Below are 14,303 nucleotides of genomic sequence, written 5' to 3'. Positions count from 1 at the left end.
CGTGTTCACATCTCTGATTTGTGCTCACTGATGAATTTGGCCTTTTCATTCCTGAATCCTCAGTGCCACTCATCATGGGCTGGCACCAGTCAGCAGGAAGGTCCCGCAGAAAGAGCTTCATTAGTGGGACAGCCCAAGAGATGGCCTCAACACAGTGACCTTCCGGCCAGACAACTCCAACCCAGTGTGCCAGCTCTTTGCTGGGCTTTGATACAACCACCATTTCCCACTTCCTTGCTAAAGGTGCTCTGCCTGGTGCAGTTTCAATGTCCAGGTCTGGGCAGAGCTACAGGAATGGGGATGAGGGCAGTGTCCCATCCCAAGGGACTTTGACACTCTTCTTTCATCGTGGTACTGGGTGCCTCTCTGGGAAGACACCTGTCCCTGGGCAAAGTCATGATTTTGAGGTCCATCTCATTATTTGAGGTGGGAACGCTAGGGTGATGAGCTTCAAAACGGTCCAAAAAAAGCAAAAACAAACGAAAAAAGGAACAGCTGTGACATGCAGTAGCTCTCACACCCCTCATCCAAGCATCTGAGCCACAGCAGAGAAAAGAAGGTAGCAACCAGTCATGCTGAAGGCGCAAGAAGGGTAAAGACACTGCCGCATTCAAACAAAATTATTTTATTGAAAGTGTAATGGAAATTTCTTCATATTGCTTTGATGAAATGAGAGACAGCAGCTGTAGACAAATATGCTTTTTTCCTTTTTTTTTTTTTAAACAAATGCAAATGGATAAGGTAAAAATAAAGCATTTTTTTAACTTGTACCCTTAAGCAACATAATCACAATATATACACAAAGGAAGCTAAAATAAAGCTATGTTGAAACGAAAGTGTTTCAATCAATACATTAGATAATTACAGATTGTGTCAATAAATAGCCAGTTTTAAAACTGTTTAACAGGCAACTTTTTACATAGATACCGAGAAGAAAAACAAACAAGCAACAAAATTATATATTTACAATTCAGTGCCTTGAAAAGAAAAAAAAAAAAAAAGAAAAAATCTTTTTTTTTTTTTTTTTTGGCACCAACACAAATAAAATGAATAAATTATAGAAAAAAAAAATCCACAATGGCAGGAGTCAATCTCTGTCATTCATTACAAAAAGTGTTGTGTATATATATATATATAAAATATATGTATATATTTTATATATATAAATATATATATATATATGCAGAGAAACTGAGGAATGTTATAAAATATATTAGTGCCAATAAATACAGAACGGTACCAGACTTCCAACAGTCAGTATTTTTGATGCAGTCTGAAGGATAGCAACTACCACCAGAAGATAACCAAGGGGGATTTTCAGTCAAAAGAAACGACGGCGACAACAAAAAAATTAGATAGATAGATAGATAGATAGATAGATAGATAGATAGATAGGTATCCAGGAAATCCTCCATCTGCCAGTAGTATTCCTACAGTCGCCCTCCTGCCCATGGGGATGGCCTCAGGGTGATGCCTCGTGGGAGGACATGGCGGGTTGACTCTGCTTCAAGGCTGACCGGCTCAATACCAGAGAAGACGTACAATTAAATAATAATAATAATTATTAATAACAATAATTTAAAAACAAAACAAACAAACAAAAAAAACCACCAGCCTTCGCGCCATTCATATGCCAGAAGCTTTCCAAATTGCTGGCAGGGTGCCATGGTGGCATGGCAAGACTACTTGTCCATCAAGTGGCAGGTCTCAAACAGCCCCATCCCTGCCGGTGGGGACAGCAAGGGTTCAGCTAAGGGAAAGGTCCTCAGACCCACATTTTGGGATGATTCCCCCCAACGGGGTGACTATGCAAGAGGGGATTTCAATGTACAGCTGTGGGTTTCCAGAGAGATACCTAGACGCCCACGCTGCTGGCGCAGGCACTTAGTGCATCACTGGCGTGCAGATTTGGGTCCAGTTACATGGCATGGCCAAATAGTGTCATGTTCTCAGGCTGATTCAAACAACAAAAAATCTAAGTAGGCCTCTAATCTCCCTCCTAAGCACAACCATTTCTCTTTTTTCCTCCTCTCTGCAATCATACTCAATAAATAATGCAACAACCTTCATATTCGTCTCCTTTTCTTGATTTACCCAATTTATCTATTTAAAAAAGAGCATAAACAGTCTGGCCCACAAGTTTCTGGAGTTGCCATACCCTCAATATCTGGGAGTTGTAAGGGTTTTGCTGCCCTTCACTTTGCTCTCCAAAGCCCCATGGGCTGCAAAGGTTACCCTGACTTTCTCCCTCGCTGGCAGTTCCTCTGCATATTCAGGCACCATAAGCGATCACAAAAGATCTCATGGCCAAATCCTTAGGAAATTCAATAAATTAGAAAATAATTTATGGAAAGATTTCGGTGGTTTTTGTTCATTAAATAGAGCTAGCTCATGTTTCTCAAACAGAGGATGGTTTTGCTCCCTATAGCAGTATCATGCATATCAGACTACGCGCTATCACGTCTACAAAGGATGGTTCACTACCAGAGGATGCTGCAAGAACACCGCCCTCATCCCTCCCCTCCCACCCACCTTACATTCAGCTCTTGTAGCAATGTGAGGCGAAGACTGAACAGACAGCACCTCCCAGACTCAGACAGCGGGGTCATTTTAGGATGCGTGCTGCTGGAGACCTTACTGCCCTTCCAGGTCATTGACAAACCACAGTGCTATTCATGTACTACAGGTAGAAAATAAATAAATACAGATATATTATGCAAAAAATATGATTGTGCACATAATACATCTGAGGTATTACCAATTTAAATAAGGTTTCATGCTAGTTCAAGCTTCAGTGGCTAGTTAAATTCTGGAATTTGCAATAAATAGATGAAGGATGATTATGTATATAGTGTACGGATCTCTTCTGTAAACCTTTTCCGATTTAAACCCAAGAGCATGTTAGTCTGGCTCTTATGCAAATCACAAATTTTCACAATAAATACAGCTTCAAAAGTTGTCTTAAAAAGTTCCCGCGACACCGAAACGTTTCTAGAAGGGGCTGTGTGTACGACTGGCAACATTCGCAAGGAGCATTTCTCAACAGGTCTTTGCATACAAAACACAAGGAAATTCATACTTGAAAGTCTTCGTCCCTCCCTCCCACCCCCCGACCCCATCATGAAAGTTTAGAAATTTTTGCACAAACAGCAAGAGAACTGATTGTAGCTGCAGTATGTCAAAACGTCCACATTCTATAAAGACCAAAAATAGTTTGTCCGCTCAGAAAGTCTGATTATTTTTTTAATCCTTTTCACATAGCACAAGTGAAAGTTTGCCCGTCCAACCGTTCTTCGGCTTTGGTTTCAGCACCATGATGCTGCCAGTCCTTCGCATCCCCAGCCAGCCAGGAGCTTCACACCTTCACCGTTTCCATCAGCGATGACTTGATGGCATCCTCCAAAAGCTGATTGTCTGTGAAAGGGGCTGGGGTTTCGGGGACGGATTCGGACAAACCGATGAGAGACTCCAAGAAACAGGAGCCCTGATCTCCAGCTTGCGGGAAACCGGGGAAATTAGGCAACTGAAACTGTAACGCTGAGAAGTTATCAAGGTTCTCATACTCCTTCAAGGAGTTGTAAAGGGGTCCCAAGTTATAGTCCGAGAAGGACTGGAAGAAATCCAAGGAGTCAGAGGAAAGGCTGAGGTCGGCATAGCTCTTGGAACACGACTCAGCTGGGGCTGGGGCGCAGCATGACACCCCATCACAGCGCGCGTGCATGGCCTCCTCCAGCAGCCCACCACTGTCCTGGTTGGCATTCTCGTCCAGGCACTCAGAGAGGTGGGATGAGGCCCCGGGGCCAGGCTTGGCCTCGCAGCTATGGTCCTCAATGAAGAAATCGGCAGGGTGGAAACAGCTCAGGTTGTCCTGGCAGTGGTCTCCCTCCTCCTCGGCATCCGAATCGTTGAAGTGGAGGATGCGTGCCAAGCCATCATCATCGATGTCCGACTGGGACTTGTCGGAGGGGAGGCTCTCATAGGGTTCCTCCAGGTCCTCGCTGGGGTGGGAGGAGATGGAGGAGTCCGTCATGTCGCTGCTACAGCTGTTCTCGCCCAGGGCTTCCAACTCAGGGCTGAACTGGAAAGCAGGGGCCAGTGACGCCGTGCGTTCTTCCAAGGGCCCCTTTGCCGCTGTGCAGCCCAGCTGAGGCAACCGCTCCCGGAAGGGAGGTTCAACCTCTGCCACCCCCTCACTGCTCTGCTGCTGCTTCTCCAGCTCCAGCTTCATGATGGTGTGGATGAAGTGGGTCTGTACCCGGGCCTGGTTGAACTCGATCCTGCCCTCCGTGTTGCCGCAGCCATCCTTGGTACAGCCACAGGGGAAGGAGGTGTGGTCCATCTGGGGGGAAAAACATGGGGGTGAGGACCCTCGCCCAAAGCCCAAGCCACCTTGATTAACCCCCAAACTCTCACACATCACCTCTGCAGCATGGGTGAGGGATTTAAAAGCAAGCCAAAAAATACAAAATAGTAAAAAACAAACAACCCACACCACCTGCTCTTTGGAAGAGTTGTCTTAAAAAAGATGAATTTAAGTACAACTGAAAAAAGTTAAAGGGTTTAAAAAAAGAAAAAAAAAAGCAAAACGTAATGCTCGGAAAGGAGACATAAGTGGGCAAATGTGAATTTCTGTATTGCACCACGATATCTAATATCTGATCTGTATCATGAGCTTCTGCATCTCTGCAGGATGAAGGACAAATTGCTCTACTGGTATCTGCAGCACTTTTACGTATCAGTTGTGAGCAGCCACTAGAGGGGGGCTGTGACATGCACACGGACATCAAGTCCTGTGCAAACCCATCTGCCTGTGCGTATCCAACTGCCTGTGCACATCCAACTTCTGCATACACATCCTGCACCACCCAGCCTGCAACCACAGCACACAGCAAGCAAGTCAGCAGCACCCACAGTAGCGAACACTCCTCGTAAACATAGCAGGACAGGCACCTCTGAAAACAGAAAATATATTAAAAAAAAATGAAGGTAACTAAGTGCAGCTACAGGGGCCACCCTGTGATATGCAGGTGGGCCTGCAGAGCTGACACTGATGCTCCCACGTGTGCGAGGAGTTGGGATGCACACCAAGGAGGAGAATAAAAATAAAACCAAGGGAGGAGGAGAAACTGGAGCCTCATGGGAGGAGCAAAGGGCTTCTCCTTGCCAAGGCATCCCCCACAGCCCGTCTCCCTCTGCCATTCACAATGTGTGTTTTCCAGCAGCATCTCCAAGAGCTTTTCCACTTCAACTTGAGATGCATGAGATAGGGCAGTACCTGGCACTTAATGCCTGCCAAGCTGCAGCTGCAGGTTTCAGGATCGCAGACCTCCTGACAGTCACAGCCACAGTCCTCCCGGGACAGGCGGATGCTGTGCAGCTCCCGCTTCTCCTCCTTGTCAATCTTCTTCACCCCAACGGCTTTGAGCAGTGCACGCCTTTTCTTGGCTGGATAGGGCTGGAGGAAAAAGCCATCCTCCAGGTCCACGTTGCTGACGTCGATGTCGTCATCAGAGATGTCTTCAATAGTGAGCTGGTTGGCTTCCTCCGATTCCTTCGTGCCGTTCATGGTGAGCTGAGGGCAAAACGTGGGCAAAGTGTTACGGAGGTCTCAGGGACACCAAGACAGCAACCTTCAACACCTCAGGCCAGGAAAAATCACGGAATCATAAAGATTGGAAAAGACCACTAAGGTCATCTAGTCCAATCGAACTCATCCCCACCATGCCCACTAACCATGTCCCTCAGTGCCACATCTTCATGTTTCCTGAACAACTTCAGGAATAGTGACTCCACTACCTCCCTGGGCAGCCTGTTCCAATACATGAATCATAAAATCACAGAATAATCCAAATTGGAAGAGATCCATAAGGATCCAACTCCTGGCTCCACAGAGGACCACCCAAACATCAGACCATACATCTGACTGCATAGCCCAGACACTTCCTGACTTGCCCCAGTGGTGGCCACCTCTATGACCAGTATCTGTCTCAGAGCCTCCAGAGAGAGCCCAAAGACCATAGGGTGCACAGCATCTCACTCAGGTCCCACCTGAAAACCTGGTGAACACCTGCTAGGGGAGCTGAGCATCACTTCTTTCAAGGCAAAGAACCGACCTGTATTTCTCAGAGACACACAGTAGGTTCTGGATCAATGTCCCAAAGACTCAGAAAGACCAACACAAAGAAAAGACCTTCACGAGAAAAGACACCCTCAATCCAGCCACTCACTTTCCATTTCAAAGCTTCCAACTTCTCCTCTTTCAATTTTTCTTCCAGTTTCTCCCGACGAACGTTTTCCTGCTCCTTGGAGAACTCTGCTAACGTGAACTGCCGAGAGGAGCTGTGTTTGCTCACCATCCCCAGCGTGCAGCCCCCGCGGCTCGGTACGCTCGTGAAGCCTTGGCAGCGCGGGAAGTAAAACACAGTGACCCGGTCAAACTCCACGTTGTTCTTCTTTAGCCGTTTGGATTTCTTCAGAATGGACGTGGCTAAAAAAGGGGGAGAAAAGAGTATACAGTCAGCGATGCCATCCTGAAGATGGAGGTAAAATAACTTTGCTAAACACCATGAACCGGATTTGCAATGGTAACATGATACGATAAGGTCACAGCATCTTGTGCTTTAGGATCTAAAGGTGGAAAGTGGATACAGGGGAAACTAAGCCAAGTCCTGATGCACTGGAGTCACCACTCAGATTCGCCCTAATAAAAGCCCACTGCTTCTCCTCCCCACCACAACTTCTGACAGGAAATACATTTGCTTATTCTTCACATGCAGCAGAGCAGAACGAACAAGCAGCCAACCACCCTGCACACCTGTCCCGTTCCCAACCCCATCACCCTGCCTGCTGTCCCAGGGTCCCACAACACTGGGACACAGATGCTTCAGCTCCAGCTTTTGGGGCAGGACAGAAAACAGCCCAAATGGCTGCTCCTCCTGGTATTTCCTTTTACCATCCACTGGGAGGAACCATGAATCTATAGTTTATTCTTGTAAGACTCATTTGAGAGCAGCTGCTAAGATGTTAATCTTGATGCAGGTGACCCCAGGGTAAACACAGCAATGCATGACTCTGGTTTATTTTACGCTGCTGAAATACACTACACAGCACTCAGAGCAGAGCTTCTCCAGAGATACCTGGTTCTGCACATGCAGATGGAGCAAGCAGGGGTGGAATAACTGGTCAGAGCAATTTCACAGAATCATAGAACTGTCTGAGTTGGAAGGGACCTTTAAAGGCCATCTGGTCCAACCCCCCTGCAATGAACAGGGACACTCACAGCTCCATCAGGTGCTCAGGGTGTTGTCCAGCCTGACTTTTGAGTGTCTCCAGGAATGGGACATCTACCACCTCTCTGAGCAACCTGCGCCAGTGCCTCACCACCCTTATTATAGAAAGCTTTCCTTATATCCCATCTAAATGTCCCTTGTGCTGTTTACATGCCAGGAAGAAGAGGCAGAAACGCACAAATTCAGTGTTTGATTTTTTTGGTGTCACTCTCTAATGAAGTAGTGGAATGTGGGAACAAGAAACCAGGAAGGGCTGGGTCAATTCCCAGCACGAGACTGAGCTGTGCTGCTTGGATAGCAGAGCTGAGAAAGTGCAAACTGAACAGCAAGCTGCACCTACATTTCACAGGTCTTGCTTGCCAAAATACCGCATTTCAGTTTCAGATGGAAAAAAAGAGAAGAAAAAAGAAAAAAAAAAGCATTCACCCATCTGTGTCAGCAGCTTCTGCTCACTCACTGAGGGTTTCGAACCAGGCTGCGCCATCGCTTTGATGCTATCTTTGCACTCTGCGTTGCTTTTTCATAATAACCTTGATTCAATCTTCTAAACCATCAGCTCTTTATCAAGAGGCAAGTTAACCACCGCCAGCATCTATCGACCGAGCTGCTGCACTTTGGCATTTGCTTCTCACTCCTTCCCCCCCCCCCAAATTGTTTTTCCATTCCTGACCCTTTTTCAATGGAGCCAGAGAATACAAAAAGTTCATTGTTTTGTCACCAAACCTGGGAAGACAAGCAAGAATGAGACTCTTTATTATTACAAGACTTCTAAAGCCTTTTCAGACCACTGCGTGTTTGTGTGTGTCTGCTAAGTGGAGCTTAACTGCTATATACAGTGGGTGTTCAGTGTAATTTACTGGGTTGGAGCATTTCTCCTCCACGAAGATGGTCTCCTATTGTCTTTCTTTTCCCTTTGCACAGCAGATAAGGGATTTTATGACCTTGTCTTCTGCATGTTTTCCTAAAAGCCCTCAAAACCAATAATGCTGGGAAAACAAAATAGCATTTATCTGTACTGACAGCGGAGGCAATGTCAAACGTGTCGTGTTCTTTGGCAAAGTCCCCACCTTACATAGGAAACGGGTTCTGAAATGGTAATTAGGCTGCTGGTTAATCATTTTTCAAAAGCAGCATTACGGGCTGCCTGTTCCATAGATACCTATGGAACAGCTGATAGCATAGTGAGGGATGGAGGATGCTCTGATAGCAGCCTCCTCTGGACACCTCTGCCCATGCGTGTCCCATAGGCCCAGAAATTTGGGATTTGGGCAAAAAAAGCTGCAAACAAATGGCAAAATGGTACGAGGAGCAGCTGAGGAAGACTCTCGTGAAGATACTGGGGGGTTATAAGGACAGGGCAAACAGGGCTAGGCGATAAGGGACTCACGGGTAAAGCCAGGTGCTATGGCAGAGCTGGGCTTGCTGTCTCCACGGGAGCTGTCTTCATCCGAGTCCCAGCCTGAGGACGCCGAGGAGGACAGAGGGGAGCAGGAGGAGGAGGAGCAGTAGGTGCTGTCATCCCCCAGCTCTTCATACTTCCTTTTCAACACCCCGCTCATGGTGACGCCGTATTGTTCATATAACTGCAAAAGAAGGGAGAAAAGCATCATCAGAGAGGGGAATCATTGCACTTACAGTCTGCACGAGCTCAGTGTGATCACACAGGTGTGACTCCCCAGAGCTGCACCCCACAGCCACACCTCACTGCCGCCCCTGCACGCAGCTGCAATTCCTCTCCTCTTTTAGAGGAAACACAACTGCCCAGGAACCCATTCAATCAACACAAACGTTATCCAACAATAATTACTACATTTTGCTTACTAATTCTTTTATGTTAACTCCTTCCCCCGATCGCTTTCTGTGCAGTTACAGCTTGAGCGTCTTGCTAATTACAAAAATAAGCCGGTTTGCAAAGAACAATCTGCTGGCATGATTTACTTGCTACAGCCCCCTGGGGAAACAGACTTATTAAATGAAGCACTGAAATACAAATATATCAACTGTGAAGAACAGCCCTTCTCCTCACGGTGCCTTTCATAGTCAGTCCCCCATTCAATAAGCTATTCTTGTTTAGGCTGGGTTATGTATCAAGCATAGTAGCAATTAAAAACAACGTAGCTAATTAAAAACAAAGCAGCTCTGTGCTTGCTTAGATTCCTAAATTTCCTTCACGCTCTTCTACTGCCCATTTCCAGCATTCACAACCCAGTGTGCCTGGAGCAGGATGGTGGAAGGGTAAACCCAGTGCTAATGGACGCGGTGCCTCGTGCCCTCTTGTGAAACCCTCCCACCAGCACAACCTACTCCTCGTAACCGTAACCATATCACTTTCTCACCCTCTTTTGCATGTCTGAACTGAATTTAAATCTCTCAAACCAACATCCTCCTAACAGCCCTGAACAGACGGCACAGAAACTGCAAGGACTTCAGAAGCTCCCCGTGATGGGATGCTCAATATCACAATAGTGCTGCGATGGTGGGTGCCTGCAAAGCCCCACTGCTCATCAATCACATTCACCGACAGCTTCCAGGAGCCAAAAGTTCTCTGAAAGGTTAAAAATGGATGGATGGAGTGGTTCTGGGCTTGGAAGAAGTTAATCATTGCATGGGGCCGCATGTGCCAGAGGTTGGGTTGTTGGGGCCTTGACCCAAAGCTGATGTGAAGAAGGTGCCTGTGGCAGCTTCCAATCCAGCACCAGTGCTGAGCCCTCTCCTACCTTTTCACTTGCAAAGTGCTGGCAGCCGCAATGTTGCAAACTCTCTAATCTCCTATTTTTCAATTCTTTTTCCACTTCCCGTTCTGCTGATGGTCACCCACACCAGAAACGAAGGAAAGAACTTCCAAAATGAAGTCCAAAATGAAGTACCTCCTTGTCCACGTCGAATGGCCAAAAACTCCACAAAAACAAACACAGGTGGCTCTGGGATGTACCCTCTCACTGCTGCAAGGACGTCTCTTCTATCCCTACTGAAGGATGTTGCCTTCCAGCCAACAGGAGGAGAACGCAGCTCTCCAGCACACCCAGAAGATGGGAGTAGAGCAGGCAATGATGTCACTTGGGCTTTGTCCCACCCTGCAGGGACACCAGCGGGCATCAGAGAGAAGCCCTCAGGCAGTGACATGGCCTTTTGGCCAAGCTCACCCCATCCCTGCATCAGTTTGCCACCTCCTCTCATGTGCCATCCATCCATTCAGCCCTCCGAGTGCCTGCCTCTCCACCCCAAATCCTGACTGCGGGGATGAGCAGGGCAAGGACCAGCTGCCAGGAGCCTGGGCAGCACCAGGACTTCTACCTACAGCCAAAAAACCCCAAAGCAGCATCTTTGTATGAAGGGGCTTTCCCAGTTTGTATGATTCCCAGGGAAGCGAGCAGAATGTCGACGCTGTCCCAGCGCTCAGCCAACAGAGCTGTGTTTTGGACGGTACCATTTTTCACATTTGTTTTGAAAAAATACCTCTACATCCATCTGCCCCCAATAAACACCACCCGGATGGGGTTCAGCCATCAGGGCGAAGTCGGTGCCCTGCACTGAGCACAACCAGTGCCCTCCTCCAGGCACCATCAGTGCCCTCCCCTCCTTGCCCAAGTGCTCGGCAGCAGAACCCAAGCCATGAGAGCAATGCTGCTGAAACCGCGGCTGGGATCGCTGAGCTGCGGTGATGCCGCAAGCCTGAGACTCCCATCCACATCTGTGCCTGCCACAGAAGTCACAAAAATGTGCATAGCAGCGTGAAAAACAGAAAATATCAGCGCTCAGCAGTGGAAATCTCTGCAAGCAGCTCCGAGAACAGGAGGATTTTACCACCTTTACTCCCTCTCACTCTCTCTCTCTCTTTTTTTTTTTTTTTTTTTTTTTTTTACATAACCTGAAATAAAATAATCCTATCTTCCTTTTAGTTGCCAAAAAAGACATTCTGTTCTTGGCTAAGACTTCTTACTCATCTATTTTACTGAAAACAGCTTTTGGAACAAGTACATAATGCAATGGATCAAACCCGCAGGAATTCCTCTCTGGCACCAGAACTCCCACTATCCTGGGAATACTTTCTAACAAATATTTAGCCCAGATGTGCATTCCTTTCTTTTTCTTTCTCTCTGTCTCCCTTTTTTTCTTTTTATTTTTTTTCCCAACCTTTTAGGGGGGTGGGGGGGCTTAGTGGGAGGGGGGGGAAGGGGAGTGAATCCGCTAAGTCCCATTTCTGGCACTCGGCGAGTTGCAGAGCAAAGCCCTAATATGCAGGAATGCAAAGAATTAATGTTTTAACTATCCTCCACTTGGACAACGTATCAACAGTAAATATTTTGAGTCATTTGGATTTCAGAAGGCATCCGTGCAGCCCAGAGGGGAGGAGGGCACCCAAAATCCTACAGGGCCTGACTGTAAGGGGCTGCACAGAGGCACGGGGAGGAAGTTTTGGGGTTTTGCAAGGAGCAAAGCATGCGGCAATTAAAGGGAATCTCTCCTGGAAGCAGCTCCTGGGGGACTGAAGGAGAACAGCAGTGTTTGCAATTTGATTTTCCGGCTGGGGAGGATCCCAAAAAGGTGGAAGGATCCCAAATCTACACGTGAACTGAAAGCAAAGTGTTTTCTTGCCTCTGCAAAGCAAGAAAACAAGCGGTGCGATGCATGGGTTTACCAGCAGTTTTCCTGCCTTAGGAGCACCCTGCAAGCCCAGTGCAACGGGGCTGAGCCTTCAGCAGGGTCCAATATTGCTTTAAAACACAACACTACAGCTCCGAATCCAGAGCTGAATCCAAGGGGAGGTTTTTCTTCCTTTTCCAGGTGTTATTCGCACCGCACGACCTCAGCGTCATCAAAAAAAGACATCAGTGCAGAGCCATCAGCCCTCAATCACCGCCGTCCACTTAACCATCTTAACCCCTGCCATATTTACTGAGGTGCAATGGGGAGCCCATACGGTTCAGCCCAGCTGATTTTCACCCTCTCCCATGGTTGGGTTTAGGGTTTCACAGCCTTCCCCTGGTTATAAATAGCCCTTAGGCACTCGCTGTGCCCTGAGCGGTCCTGCTGCCAGCACCACCCATGGGAAGCAGGGCACACGTGAGCCAATATCTAGGGAACCCCAGCAAGAAACGGCTTTGTAGGTTTGCCATCAAGCCCTTCTTGCTCTCTGACAGCTCAAAAGGTAAATAAGAAACATTAGGAAATGCATTAAAAGGTTATCTGACATAGCCCGAATGCAGCGTGCTTCGGATGTACTCTGCACCGCAATAAATATGAACAGAGCGACGAGTGCTTTTGTCTAGGAAAATCCTCGACTTGATTACGCCCCATGAATAATTCAAGGCAGGTTTCCGTGTGTGCCCTCCCGCAGGTACACGCTGTGCTGCACGCTGCCCCCGGCTCCACTCCTTTCCTGCACTGAATTATTAAAGGGAGGAATGTGAAGCTCCGGGTGTCCTCCGTGAGAAAGAAGGAAAAGGAAAAAGGCAAAAAGGATAATAATAAAAAAAGAGCGATAATTAAGATGTGAAGCCGCGTGAAAAAGAACAAAGGGGAAGAAGAAAAAAAAATGATAATAGTTAAAAAAGAGTGACGATGAAAGGGTGAAGCTCCGTGGAAAAGAACAAAAGGGAAAAAAAAAAAAAGAAAAAAGGATAATGATTAAAACGTGAAGCTTCGTGAAAAAAAAAAATAAAATAAAAGGGGGGGAAAAATAATTAAAAAATAATAATTATAATAATTGGCTCTGGGACAGGGCTGTCCCCGTGCGTCAGCCTCATCCCAAAGTGACACGGCGGAGGTGATGAGCGCTCCGGGAACACCGGGGCAGCTCTGTGTGCGGAGCGGTTCCCTTTGGCTCCTCCGGTTCCCCTCTCCCTTTCCCCAAAGCGCTGCCACAGCCGCCGCTGTTGCGCTGAGCGCTGCAGGCGCTGCGCTCCGTCCGTCGGCGCGTCCGTCGGAGCGCCGGTAGGTGTTGCTGTAGCGACGGGAATACATCCCCGGCCGGGAGCTCCGGGGTACAGCGAGCCGGCCAGCCTTCCTCCCCCCCCACACCACCTCCTCTTCTCCCCCTTGCTTTTCTTTCAACATCTCAAAACTGCAGCCGCAGCCTCAGCGACGGGCGACGGGGTGCGAATCAATAGGTGTCCGGCCGGGAAAAAGAAATCGGGGGGGGTCTCGCGGCGAAGACACCCCCAATTCCGCCCCCCGATCCTCCCCGTCCCGGCTGAGCCCCGAGCGGTTCGTTCCCCCTCCCCGGGTCCCGCCGCCCCCGGGCGCCGCGGGCACGGCAGCTCCGGCCCAGACGGCGCCTCCGCGACGCGCCCGCCCGGCTCCGTCCGCCGGGACACGGGGAGCCCCGACCCCCGCGGCCGGGAGCGCCGAGCCGCAGCCCCCGCACCCGACGGCGGACGGCGATCCGCAACCCCCGACGGACGGACGCCAGCCGTACGCCCCTACGGCGGCGCGACGCGAGCCGGACCGTTGGCGACGCGAACCCCCCCCTCCCCCGCTCCCCGCTCCCAGCTCCGGGCCCTACCTGCGGCGGCGGCTGCGGCTCTCGGCGCGGCGGCTCCGGCTGCAGTGGCGGCGGCGCCTCCCGCTCTGCCGCTGCCGGGGCTGCGCCGCGCCGCGCCGCGCTGCCCTTTTTCGTCAGTGGAAAACTCCGGGCTCTGACGCAGGCGGTGACAGGAGCGGGGCCGGCGCGCTCCCGGGCCCGCCCGGCTTCCTGCCCCCCCCCGGGCGGGGCGCTGACTCAGGGCCGCCGCCGCCGCCTCCCCGCCCCGCCCGCCGGGGGCGCTGCCCATGAGGGGCCCGGGGGGCGGCGGGGCGGTTTGGGCCTGAAGCGCGGGCGCCGAAGGGTTGAGGGGCTCCCCGCAAACACGGCTTGCCATGAGGGGCTGGGAGCCACAACCGCGCCGGGACCCCAGAACGGCTTTGGGTGCCTCAGAGAGTTCAGATCCCGTGAAAGTTTGGGGATGCACAGCCACACTGAGACCCCCAAAAGGGTTTGGGTACTTCAGATTATTCAGATCCCACGTGGAATTT

General features: G+C 49.4%; 1 protein-coding gene across 2 annotated transcripts; it reads right to left on the bottom strand.

The window, feature by feature from the left end:
- Window positions 1-609: 609 nt before the first annotated feature.
- CSRNP1 (cysteine and serine rich nuclear protein 1) lies at window positions 610-13,990 on the bottom strand. Of its 2 annotated transcripts, XM_085226966.1 has the most exons (5): window positions 13,795-13,990; window positions 8,677-8,872; window positions 6,228-6,487; window positions 5,276-5,572; window positions 610-4,339 (listed from the first exon to the last, which is right to left on the bottom strand). In XM_085226966.1, the coding sequence occupies exons 2-5, from the start codon at window positions 8,846-8,848 to the stop codon at window positions 3,356-3,358; spliced, it is 1,713 nt and encodes a 570-aa protein (XP_085083092.1). In that variant the 5' UTR covers window positions 8,849-8,872; window positions 13,795-13,990; the 3' UTR covers window positions 610-3,355. The 2 variants fall into 2 exon arrangements, with proteins under 2 accessions (XP_085083092.1, XP_003206977.2); XM_003206929.5 differs by lacking the exon at window positions 13,795-13,990 and having other exon boundaries at window positions 8,677-8,914.
- Window positions 13,991-14,303: the final 313 nt, after the last annotated feature.

This window comes from Meleagris gallopavo, chromosome 6, assembly GCF_905368555.1.
Source record: "Meleagris gallopavo chromosome 6, MGAL_WU_HG_1.1, whole genome shotgun sequence".
In the NCBI taxonomy this organism is placed as follows: domain Eukaryota; kingdom Metazoa; phylum Chordata; class Aves; order Galliformes; family Phasianidae; genus Meleagris; species Meleagris gallopavo.
This window is presented reverse-complemented; position numbering and strand designations above follow the sequence as displayed.

Bases quoted from the DNA above. Each gene is read 5' to 3' on its own strand.
- CSRNP1 (XM_003206929.5), bottom strand. From the start codon at position 8,899: ATGATGCTTTTCTCCCTTCTTTTGCAGTTATATGAACAATACGGCGTC. The intron at 6,488-8,676 runs GTGAGTCCCTTA...CCCCTTTTTTAG, and splicing joins CATAGCACCTGGCTTTACCC to CCACGTCCATTCTGAAGAAA. The intron at 5,573-6,227 runs GTGAGTGGCTGG...TTTTGCCCTCAG, and splicing joins TGGAAGCTTTGAAATGGAAA to CTCACCATGAACGGCACGAA.